A 13,085-nucleotide genomic window follows, 5' to 3' on the forward strand; every position below is an offset into this window, starting at 1 on the left:
AGCAAAAGCCCAGAGCGATCACCAGACCCTGGAACGAGGGGTTGTCCAGCTTAGGGCTGAGGCTCCGAGTAGAGAAGGAGCCTCGAGAAATTTCGACTGCAACTCTTCTATAGCCCCTGCGGACTGGCCAGCTCTGCAAGGGTTGGGCAGATGCCGGGCGGTCTTGGGGTAGGGCAAAGGGTGAGCTCCTAACTCTGCAAGCAAAGTGGGCAGTGCGCTCCAGCGGAACAGAGGGTTTTGGGGGCGGGGAGAGGCGCCTGGAATCCACTCTGGCTTTGGCAGCTGCCAGGCAGGATCCCTCAACAAAGGAGCGCGTAGCGTCGGGGTCAGAGGCTAAAAATTGCGCTCAGCTGCCACTAGCGCTGAGAGAGTCTCCGCGCCTGCTAGGCGAGTGTTGGGGTCCAGGGATTCGGGGAGGAGGGCTAAAGGGAACAGGGTGTATGATTCCTGTTGCGCGGCTACGCTTCAGGAGTTCTTGTGAACGATGGGAATGGCAGCTATCAGAGCCAAACGGGAGAAAAAGAGCTGGAGTGAGCAAAACAAAGAGCGAGTGTGGGCCCCGGTGACTTCATGCCTCACCAATGTCCCGCCCACGCTGCTCCGAGCTGTTACTGCTGCTGGAGCCTCGGCGGAGCCTGAGGGCGGCAGGAGCGAGAGGCTCTGTAGCGTGGGGCGGTTTCCTAGCAACTCGAGGCCCGAAAGCGCTTAGTTCTCCGCAATTCAGGAGCAACCCCCAGCCCGCCCCGGGCCAGGGCAGGACCACTCCTCCCCCACCCTTCGCCAGGCTCGCCTCCTTCGCATCCTCCCCGGGGTGCACCCCAGAGCGAGCCAGCTGTCCGGGCTCTGGACTGCGGGACGCCTGAGCCTCGCACTGGGGCCAAAAGGAAGAGGGCACGAAGGTCCCGCCGGGTGCAGCTAGGCTCCCGCACCCCTGCCGAACCTTCCCTCCGGCGCTCAGGGCCGTGTGCTCGATTCCCGGACTAACAGGGAGCTGCGAAGCTTCGCACTGTGTCCACCCGTGCCGGCGAGGGCTTCTAGGGCGCTCCAGGGCCGCCCCAACTGCAGCTGCTGCCACCACAAGTTCCTCCCTCACCAGCGAGAACGCTGCCGCTACTACTTTGCCCGCTGCTCAGCTGACGAGGCTGCAAAGCTGCTACTAAATGAAGTTGGCCTCCCTGCCCACCTGTGGAAGAAGCTCGAGCTGATTGATGCGCCATCGTCTTTTTTTCCCTTTCGGCCTCGCTGGCGTCCCCTCCCACAGATGCAGCATCACCCAGTGAATGTACATTAGGCTGGTTTTTCCCCCCAGCTTTGGGCTTTGTTTGGCTTTGATTGTGTTTGGCTCTTCGCTAAGCTGATTTATGCAGCAGAAGCCCCGTCGGCTAGAGAGAGACAAAAGCTCTTTTCTTTGTCCCAGAGCGGGCTGCAGAGCCTTTGCTTTCGACGCCGCCCCGGGCCATTGGCCATCAAAGGAGGTGCTTCTCCCTAAGATCGCGGGACCCGCCGTGCCAAGCTGGGAGGGCCGTGGGGGCCCTGCGATGCCGAGCAGTGCCCAGGCCGACGTACCTGCACCGTTTTCTCCCAGCCGCTGGGTCCGCCTGCTGGGCCTGCTGGAAACGTCCTAGCGACACTTGGCACTTCGCGCCCCGGAGGCGCGATCGCGCATCCGGTTAGCAGCCTGGCGGCGGGAGCGGTGCGGTGCGGGCTGCTTTGCATTATGTGCCGCTCGGCCCTGGCTTTTTTTACTGCCGCATTAGTCTGCCTGCAAAACTGCAGGCCATGTCCTGCCCCATTCCTCCGGGCGGCCTGGGTGTTTTCAGTTGTTCTTGGACTGGGCCAAAGTGGTAAGTTGTTTTGTTTTCCTTTGTTTTCCTCTCTTCCTCAAAGATCTTGGGCAGTCATGAAAAGTATCCTGGCCAGGTATGTGGGCCAGTGACACCCTCTGTCTGCCCTAAGAACTTCAGAAGTGCAGAAGTGTGGCAGCATCCTGCATTGCAGACCGCCTGAGGGAGGCCAGGTGTCAAGCATTTCTGCCCTAGAATGACAGCAATAACTAAATGAGGAGATACTATTGTTGCTCAGGGAGGCAGTAATAGAATGGAAGTTTGGAAGGATGGTGGGTTGTATTTACAGAAGCTAATTTAGGGGTTCCACTCTATCTTTGAAGGCATCCTCCCTCCTTGAAAGCATCCTTGAAGATGTTCCTCATCTTTCTAGCATGTGGATCCACTAACCACTAGTTTGCATTGGATTCAAGGCTGAGGATAAACTGGTATAATGAGATTGAGGGTTCTGTTTTTGAGTCCATGACATAAAAGCATGGCAGATGGCAAAAGATGGCAGCATACAAGTTTCCTCTACCACAGTGGAGCCTGAATGAATTAAACACATATGAGGAATATTCTTGCATTAAGTCGGTTTTTTTTTTTTCAGCTCAAAAAAAGATTCCTAGCTAATTGATCCCTCAGTGAGATCCATCCCTGAGACTAAAACTCTAAGACAAGACCCTAGACCAGGATTGACAGCTTTCAGTACAGGCAAGCTACTTTTGTCAGAATTACCTGATTTGGAGAGCATACTTCTTTATAAACTGTATCACCCTCATTTTACAAATCACAAAGAAAAGCTTGTCAAATGGTGTATGAAAAGGTGTTTTGGCACTTCTGAATTATGAGCAAATTTAAGGTGGCAGTACTGGATGGTTAGCAAGCAGTTAAGACATACAGTAAGTAATAGTAATTATGAATTTAGCATGGGTTCTTATTAGCATTAAATATAGGCCAAATATATATTTCTGCCAGTACAGTGATTGTTACTATACTTTTTAGAAAATGTTTACCTGTGTTTGGTCATTGAGCCCTTAAAATTCTATTAGAGCCTTTTCTCTGACCTCTCCTGTTAAAAGAGAGTTGTGACTGTTTCACAGACTAAAATGTTCTCCTAAGTTTTGAATTGACAAATCAAGTTTCTGCCTGAAGCTAATTAAAACCATCAAGTCATACCCTTATACATAATGGAAACATGCTAGCATACATAATTGCCTAATATTTGTTTCAAAACATTTATCTAGCTATGTGAAATGAGAGCAATTAAGAGTTAATTTTTCTTTTCTAGTTTGTAAGTTGATTTTAAAATAAGTAAAATTTAAGGCAAAGGAAAAAATAACATTATCAATTTTCTCTTAAGTGAAACATACATTTGTTGCAAATTTTCCACCAAGCAAAATTCCATTAGGTGCTAATAAGCAACGAAGTATTTTTCTCGATTTAGTAAATACACACACATGTTCAGTAGTAAAATGACCAAAACTTGTGTCAACAGGGTATATTTTGTCCCCAGTACATAAGCAAAAGAAAATATCCTACTTGCCCCCAATTTTATTTATAATAGTGATAGTTGTTAAAGAAAATCATTTTTGTAAAGATTTGTCAAGTTCTTGTATAATAGCATTGTATTTCCATCTAGTGACTGTAACTGATTTGAAGCAAATATTATGAATGGGCTCCCTTGCACCTGCAGTTGTGAAAAGGGAATGCCTATCTGAAATCAGAACAAGGCATCCTTTTCCCAGTCTCTGTCAATATACAAAGGTTTCTGATGTATACTGGTCTGCATTGCAGTTAAAAACATGCAAAAAATTTAAATTACAGCTAGTACAACTCAGAAAATTAAAGATCAGCGTAAACCGTTGTACTTTTGTGATATAGCTACAAGTCTCAAATTATATGTCTTCGCAGTACAAATTAGATGCTCAAAGCAAAGTAGAAATTTAGGTATCAGTTACAAAGGAAATCTTGTTCCTTTGCTTAGTAGTTTACACCAACGAAATGTTGAGGGCAATAAAGCCATACAAAAGAAACCATAAACTGCACAACACAACTTTAGGTTTAATTTTTTTAAGCAGAATTTGCAGGTCCCAAATATATAGTGGACTTTTAATGATGAATATATGATGACCTAGGGAGATGTTATAACTAAAATATGAACTTTATTCTGATCTAGAAAAAAAAACATTGGAGTTTGTTTTTCAGCTTTCCTTGTGGAAATTACCGACAATCAGAGAAACAGTAACACTATAAAAAAAGTTAATGAGTAACTGGAAAACACTAAAGAATACCTAGTGGTTAATATTTGAAGAGTTAATGTATCAACACTGCTGTTTCTACATATGCTAAGTTTGAAACGTTAAAAATATTTTTAACCTAAAATTTTATATAGCAATATAAGAGTGACAAATTTCTGAAATTAACCATTTCTTTTTTAAAACTAGTAACTATTGCAATGAAATTTTACCTTCTGTGCATGATTTACTATTCTTTTTCTTAACAATCAACTGTATTAGCATTGTTTTGTGTGTAGTATTACTTTACTCCAGAATATGTATCATAGAATAAATATCTTCAGAATTCTTTATGCTTACCTAAAGTGAGAGGGTATTTAAGAGACAATGCTTTATTTTTAAAAATCCAGATTTCCAAATTATTTGCACTTATAAGCATCCAAATTCTGTCTTAAAGCAACTGAGACACCTTTTGATAAAAAAGCTTGTGATGTATATGAAAAGGCTATGTTTGTGCTGTATACGAAAGCAAAGTAGCTATGATTTGAAAAAAGCCAGAAAAATTCCTATGCTTCCAAATAGTTCCTTCACCTGTTACCAAATTATTAGAAATTTAACCATTTAATAATTTATTTGGATTAAGCATTATATTGACACTATGTTTTTTCTAATTTTTAACTTTATATTATGGAAATCGTCAAACATATACATAGGAAAAAAGAACGGTATAAGGAATCACCATACACTCATACCCAGCTTCATCAACTATGAACTCAAGGCCAACTTCTTTCATGTCTTCTCCCACCCATTTCATTTCCTTGCCCCACCAAGACTATTTTGAAATAAATATATCATTTTGTCCTAAAATATTTCAGTAAATCAAAATACTCCTGGAAGAGAAGCACACTGTCATTAATCCCCAATAGCATGAATGTTTTTAGTTGAATTTAGGGCCACAAGAACTTCACTATCTTTAAAAGGAGCAATGCTGAAGTGAGGGAGGCAAGCAAAGACAAAGATGGTTTCAAGCATTCACTTTTCAGCGGTTCTATTATGGCTCTATTAAAATTTTTTTTACATATGCATGTATATGAAAAGGAAAAAAATACAGACAAAAGTTAATCACTTTATTCCAATGGAATCATAGTAGGAATACTTTGAGTGTTTTTTGGTTTTGTTTTTGTTTTTTACTACTTTTTAGGGCCGAACCAGTGGCATGTGGAAGTTCCCAGGCTAGGGGTCAAATTGGAGCTACAGTTAGGCTGCTGTCCTAAACCACAGCCATAGCAACACAGAATCCAAGCAGCATCTGTAACCTACACCATATCTCAGGGCAATGCTGGAACTTTAACCCACTGAGTAAGGTTAGGGATCCAACCCGCATCCTCATGGGTCCTAGTTGGGTTCGTTACTGCTGAGTCATGATGGGAACTCCTGAATTTCATTTTTTTTTAAGGACGATTCCCCTTATCTTTTGAATCATCATCTACTAGATCATTTATGGCATATGCATGCTATCTATACATGCTGTAATAATGCATCTTCTATTTTTCAGGCTCCTTTATAGCAAAAATTCTTGAAAGAGTTATCCATATTTGATGTTTCCAATTCTCCTCATCTTCTCTTTGAATCTATGGCAGTCAGGCTTTCTTACTCACCTCTGAAGTTATACCACTCTGTTAAGATCACAGTACCCTTCCTATTGCTAAATCTGATGGTGAATTCATAATCTTCATCCTGCTTGACCTACCATCTATCAGCAAATTGACAGTGTTGACCACTCCTACCTTTGAAACACTTCTTTCCTTGGCTTTTTGGACTCACATTCTCTTGCTTTAAGCTCCTTTCCAATTCTTGGTGTTGGTACTTCCTCATGTCCCAAACTCCAAATACAGAAGTGGCCCAGGCTTTAGCCTTCAGATCTTCTCTTCTAGATACAACAATTGGACTGATCCAGACTTGAGTCTTAAATACCATTTGTATGTGACAACTCCAGTCCTTCCCTCTTATCTGATGTCAGAGGGTCTAGAAAACTGGCTATTCATCATCTCCACTGTATATCTATAGGTAGAGTTAACCCTAATATATTCAAAACCAAATTTCCAATTTTCTCCCTCAAGCTCGCTCCTTTTACACTCCTCGTCTCAGTAAGGGCTCTCATAAGTCTTCCAGTAGTTCAGGATAACACTCTGGCAGCACCCTTGATGTCTCTGTTTCTTCAACATTCCATAGTACCTCTGTTTCCTAGTAGCTGATATTTCTGTGATTTTTTTTGTCCATTCCAATTTGATAAAAGTTGAATTAATGCTATAACTTTTTTAAAGTATATGATATCTTCAAGAGGTAGGACCATATATAGGATGCTAAAGGATAAGAGGACTGACCAAGTAGAAAAAGTCCTCAGGATAATTTTATCAGCTGGTAATTTTTTAAAATGTATGCTTAAATCTTCATTATTTATTATTATATTATTTATTCATGAATATATATACCTACTAAGCTAATTAAGCCTTGACTTGACTGAAAACAAAATTAGTCAATTGTCTTAATAAACCAAGGGAAGTCAGAGAATATAGTTTAGAAGAGAAAGGGACATTTTAAAATAGTATTTAATATAGACAGTTAACAAGATAATCAGTTTTCATACTAATTTTATGTTTTTATGACGTGAGAAATATCATGATATAGCAATACTATATTGCCTTTTCAGTTTTCCTGTAGTGCATTTTGATTAACCTTCCTTGAGGCAACTAAAGTATTTGAGATAATCTGGTCTGTGCAGTTTAATAGTTTAGAGCCTTTTCTGTCCCACCTGTTAAATTCAGGGATACTTCATGTTAAATTTCTCGCTTTGTTCACCACTCCTCTGCCCCAGGGCCATTCTGTTGACCAATAGATGGATGTCAGAGGGTATGGTTTTGATTTAAAGTTCTTTACAATTTAATAACTGGGACTTGATATCTAGAGACCACCCAGTTTTCTTAAAAAGCAGTAAGCTATTTGCCTTGGGATACAGTGTTTCTCTTGTTTGTACCTATTAAGCAAGGTGTTTAAAGTATCTTCATTGAAAATGCCTGTTGTTAAATGGAATCACCAGTCATCTAAATGATGTCTTTTTGCTTGTTCATTAGGTCTCAGGGAGTAACTGATGCTATCTGTGATATTACTGAATCTCATCTTACCAAACTGAAAAAAGAAATAGTCTTTTTATATGTTTATTGAATGACCTGACAACATTCATAACCAATCCTGTATTGTTTATGCTCAGTCATTCTTGGTCTTCAAAACTCTAGTCCCTGTTGTAGCCTAAGTATACATAGTTAGAGGAGTTTTGCCCTATCTTCTCCAGTTATATTTAACATACATTCTGTAAACTCTATTTCTTATAAAAGAAACCATTAAAAAAAGTTTATGCTGATGCAAATTGTGTTTTATTAAGTTGGACAATGAAATACTGAGTTTCTTAAGTAGTTGACCTAATTGTTAGCTCTAAAAATGTAACTTTTCAATTGTATTCTAAAGATGTCATATAAGTATGGTTATTACATGTAGTAGAAAGAAAAGTAAAGCTCACATAGTTTCAAACACCTAGTAACTCTCACTCTGTGCCATGCACTGATATAAATGCTTTACTACATTAACTTAACTTTCATACTAACACTATGAAAGAGATGGAATTGTTATTCCTATTTTAGAACTGAGGAAACTGAAAAATAGAGGAGATAAGGAATTTGTTCAATTTAATCAAGGTAGCAAGTAGAAGAGATGGAATTTGAACTCTGCTATGTTGTTTCCTATTTGATTTAAAAAGTTTCTGGATGTTGCTCTAAGTTGTACATTCCATGTGACTACCAGATGAAATAGGATGTTGGCAAGGAGGCCCATGGAATATTTGAAAAAAGTTCTTTCATTCATCCCCTTTCTCAACTGTTGGTATGCAAAGGTAAAATGTGATGGAAATCTGGGTGCTTCAGGTTTGTCCAGGAGCAAGGAGTCAATGGCCACAGGTACACAAACATGTGAGGGCACAGAAGCCCAAGAACAGAGTTTGGGCCTCCTTCCCTGGAGATTCCTGGGCTCTGCCCTGTAACAGTGTTGCCCTCACAGAGTAACCACAGAGAAGAGGATAAATATTTGTGAATCAGGGCTGTGGACAAAGCATATCTCCCGTGGAAGCCCCACAAACTCTCAACTCAACCTTAAATACACCTCACCATGGTTGCTTTCAAATGGGAGTAAGAAAGGGAGAGAAGACATGTGGCCTTATGGGAGTAACCCGGAATTAAACTCTGCCTCCCACAGGCTTTCCAATGTGTTATAGATGGGTATGACTTGTGGTTATGAGAGAGAAAGGAAAAGAGAAAGAGACTGATCTACTAAATAGCTAGTAACCAGTTCAGTCAAAAGTGTTCAAAAGGACAAAATCATGGTACAAGCTGTCACATTATTGATTAATACAGTGCTTGTGCATTCCTAGCCTCTTGGAGCCACTCTATTATATAGCTTGATACTCTTTATTGTTTAATATATTCTCTGCTATATTATGAATAATATATTCATATTCTCTGCTTATTCTCTATGAATTTTTACAAAATAGGTGTTTCTTCAGCTGTTAAATATTTACAGTGATTAGCCATAGCCAAAAGTCTACCAATATTGGTCATTTAGAGCATGGCATTTTCAGTATTTGCCAAACTGAAGGCATCTACTGCTATGCTTTCTTTGTTTACGCAGAAGTTTTTGCTGCTTGTGTATGTAAGTGTGTAAGTATTTTCAGTTTTATAACTATTTGCCAGTCAGCAGTTGGTTTACACCTATGTTGACTGTCTATAGATTTCTGAAAGTGGTAACAGGCATATAAGTCATCACCATAAATAGCTTGTTTAGTGAATCATCACCCTTGCTTTCTGAGCAATGACATATGGACACGGTATATGACATTCTTTATTCCTTTGGCCCAAACAGCTTTGTTAATAAGCCTGGTGTCAAAGTACATATCTCAAGTTCCCTCCTCCCTGTGGAAAACTTCCAGATCTCTTTGAGTGTCCAAGTGTCATGCTTCTTTTAAAGACTACTCTATGTTCACAGAGATAAATGCTGATGGTTTATTTTCTGGTCACCACCTCACTGAATGCAGAGTGACCCTTCTCACCACTCTTCTCTGTGGAAGCCATTCAAAAAGTACAAGAGATTTCTGACTCTTCAGGCAGAAGTTTAATACTAAGACATCAAAGGCTCTGTCTATGCACTAAGAATACAGCAGAGAGCAAAACAAAGACCCTGCTCTTATGATGCTTACATTCAAGAGGACAAATACATGTATATATGTCATATGTGATATATAGCATACATATATGTATATATATATATGTTAAAAGAGAATAAAAAATAAAATAGAGTGAGGGAATCAACATGAGAGGGACTGGACAGACTGCTATTATATATACAGGATAGTCGGAGTAGGTCATTCTAATAAGATGACATTAAATTTCTTAAATTTTTTTTTCTATGCTACACTTAAGACATTTCATAATCTTGCCTATAGGTTAGCTCCTTCTGAAAAATGAAAGGAAAGAAAGATACACTAAGATTTCTAAGTTCTTAATAGTAATAGGAGTTTTCCCCTTTGCTTTTAAAGAGGATCAAATTCTCACTTATGGCTAAGAAGAAATCAGTTGAAAGGTAGTGAAGGAGTGACAAAGTGATAATAACTTCTTCTTAGCTAATATATAACAAACAGAATTCTGGCCTGTGAAGTTTGACGCTGCACCCTCAACCATCATTATAGACTGTCTTCCACGGGTGAGAATCTTTCTCCCAGGCCTTGGTGGGCTCTGCTCTGGCCGTCTCCACAGGCAAAGAATCCATGGGACATGCCTATTCAGAATCTTCAATTCCTATTTATTTATTTATTTATTTGCTTTTTAGGGCCACACCCACGGCATATGGAGATTCCCAGACCAGGGGTTGAATCACAGCCACAGCAACACAGCCACAGCACAGCAACACAGGATCGAAGCCATGCCTGTGACCTACACCACAGCTCACGGAAATGCCAGATCCTTAACCACTGAGCGAGGCCAGGGATCGAACCCACAACCTCATGGTTTCTAGTCATATTCTTTTCCACTGCGCCATGATGGGAACTCCTTCAATTCCCTTTTAGATCATCTCTAGAATTCTCTGCTTTTTCAGCTCCAAACTACTTTCTTTAGACTGTGACCCCCAAATGCAAAACCATAGCAGAGGGGAAGTAAACAGAACTTGAACATACAGGCTGAAAAATCCATGCAGGTTAAGTGAAGGCTATTTGCAGAATAAAGCTGGAAGTGAGAAAGAGAGGCAGATTAAAGGCTGGGGGAAAAACAACATACTGCCAAGTTCCCAACCAGAAATCTCAGTGTCTGAAGTTCTAAATTTAGACCTAACATTTTAGGCCATTATCAATGCATATTTATCAATGTAGGAAAATAGAACTTACTTTACTTAATAGTTTCTTTGCTTGGGTTGTAACTGATAAATATTTAATCTTGTTATGCCCACCACCATTTGCATTCTTGCTTTTGGCCCTAAAAAACGTTAGGGACAGATTGGTCTAGTACATTGAAAGTATTTGGGGGATGGTGACAGACAATGAAAGCAGCATAGATTACTGAATAAAGAGAACTACTTGATGTCAAGGTACTTTTTGGTAAAACTCTTAAGATGTGTACAGATTATTCTGAATTCTATTTTCTTGCAAATAGTGTCATAGTGAGAGTCTAGTGAATACATATTTTTAATTTAGTTTTACTTTTTATTTCCCCCTATTAATTTAAAACATGTCACAGAAAAGAACATTTTATGGACATGAGTTAGCCAAATTTGCTTGAATTATTCACTGGCATATGTTTAACCTCTATTGAGTGAATACAAGTGTAGAAAAACCACTACCATATTGCCTCATGGATGAAAAGGACTATTTTTCAATTTAAAAATCAATCTTTTTTTTTTCTTTTCGGCCCCACCCACAGCATATGGAAGTTCCTGGGCCAGGGGTCAAATCTGAGCCATAGGTGTGACCTATGCCACAGCTACAGGGATCCTTAACATGCTGTACCACTGTGGGAACTCCCCAAAATCAGCCTTATGCAACTTGTTTTATGTTTTTATTGTCAATGTATTAGTATAATTTATATATCAAAAAAAAACTGTAATGAAAGTAAACGGTTTCCATTGGGATTTTATAATTTAATTAAAACAGTTCTACTTTTAAACAAAAGTATTGGGATCAATTCTTGCTAGGAAACTACTAATGTTAAAGAGGCATATTAAAATTATCACCTCTGACATATTTAAAAAGATTCCCAACTTAAATTAGTTTAGGAAATAAAAACAAGATCATGAAATTAAAATTGCAGTCAAATTATAGTGGTCTTAACGGATATTTATACTTAAGATGATTCTAAAAGATGCTTTTATTTTGAATGCTGTTATTCAAAATACTAGAGGTTCATTTTATTTATTTATTTATTCATTTTTCTTTTTATGGCTGCACCTGTGGCATATGAAAGTTACCAGGCCAGGGCTTGAACTGGAGTTGCAGCTACAGCCTATGCCACAGCCACACCAGACCCAACCTGCATCTGTGTTAGGTGCAAGCTGTGTGACCCATGCCTCAGCTTACAGCAATGCTGGATCTTTAACCCACTGAGAATGTCTGAAAGACATTCTCACAGAGACAACATTGGGTCCTTAACCTACCAAGCCACAGTGGGAACTCCTGGAAGTTCATTTTAAAACAGTATATAAAATCTTACAAAGTGGCCTTGCATGCTGACCTTATCATTGAGCCAACTATCATTTCTATACTTGTTTTGAAGATGTATTACTCTCTTTCCCAAATGTTTTTGTTGTTGTTTTGTTGTCTTAATAAATACTGTTACATTTGTCAAAGCTAGAGTCTGTTGCCACTGCAGATCAGTATTGGTACTGTTTGATTATTCTAGAGAATTGCCCAAAAAATCACATTCCACAGATAAGCAGAGTGAGGAACCAGAGTAGCAATCAAAGGTTAGTTCAAGGTAAAGTCCATGGGAAAGACTGACTTTGAAAGCAGAAGGAAAGGCCAGTAAGAAAGACAGGAGACTGAAAGACTAGAAATATGTCAGCTTTGAAGATATGTGCCAAATATTTGTTAAGTATGTGAGGTGTGCAATAGCTTTTGGTTATGGATGTTTTGATGTTTTGGACCCAGTTTCCTTTTAAGATAAAAGAGTTAATATTTCAAGATGTGCCAATTTTGCTACAGTCAAGGTACTGTTGATCCAATTATATAAAGGGTAATAGGGCCCTATCCTTGAGGTTGAACCACAAACATTTTCGAAAGTACAACCATTTTTCCTGATTTCAGTGGGGCCATATATTCAGTATAATTCCCCAGTAACTGCTGCAAGTCCTGGGTAGGGAAAAGAACTGGGTGGAAAGCTTTATCCTTATGGAATAAGGGATACCACTATACTCCAAAGGGGCTTTAGAATATTCTGAGTTCAAATGAAGAAAATATTTAAAAGAAAAATTCAGAATTCTACAGGACATTAAGGAAGTACCTTCAGGAACGCCAGACTAGGGAATGTCTTTTTAAATTGCCTGTTTAAGTCAGGTTAGGAGGCCACACTGGCTATGCTTAATGGAGTAAGGTATTCTTTGATTGCAGTAGAACAAAGGACACAGGGAAGTTTCGGGGTGTGCAGAAATTGCTGTAGAACTGGCTGTTCTAGTTGAAAACAAAGAACTCATTGTAGCAGAACTGTATTATTGGCAGGAAAATTACCTAGCTGGTCTCTTTCTCAACATGAGGCATACATCTCAAGGTATCACTCTATTGTCTTTTGTGCATTTGGTTTGGATTTTTATGGTGAATTGAAGGCAAGTAACCCAAAATTTGCAAAAGAAAACCCTCTAGAAATGATACATGAGGCTTTAGTTCCAAGAGAATTTATCTGGAAGATGGTAACACTGAAAAATACACTCAAGAAGGGAGTCA

At 39.6% G+C, this 13,085-nt stretch overlaps 2 protein-coding genes across 4 annotated transcripts in view; one reads left to right on the plus strand and one right to left on the minus strand.

The window, feature by feature from the left end:
• The window catches only part of MACC1 (MACC1, MET transcriptional regulator), a 211,211-nt gene extending 209,560 nt beyond the window's left edge, over positions 1-1,651 (minus strand). Inside the window, 1 exon segment of the mRNA XM_021063417.1 lies at positions 1,567-1,651. The gene's annotated coding sequence lies outside the window, so the exon portion shown is untranslated.
• Positions 1,715-13,085, plus strand: part of ITGB8 (integrin subunit beta 8) — a 108,457-nt gene continuing 97,086 nt past the window's right edge. For 2 of the 3 annotated variants that reach the window (XM_021101903.1, XM_021101904.1), the window contains exon 1: positions 1,715-1,844. Coding sequence is in view for 1 of the 3 variants with exons in the window: in NM_001097424.1 (NP_001090893.1) it covers positions 1,718-1,844 (127 nt within the window). In the remaining 2 variants the exon portion in view is untranslated. 3 annotated transcript variants of the gene reach the window in all.

Source organism: Sus scrofa, chromosome 9 (assembly GCF_000003025.6).
Source record: "Sus scrofa isolate TJ Tabasco breed Duroc chromosome 9, Sscrofa11.1, whole genome shotgun sequence".
In the NCBI taxonomy this organism is placed as follows: Eukaryota; Metazoa; Chordata; class Mammalia; order Artiodactyla; family Suidae; genus Sus; species Sus scrofa.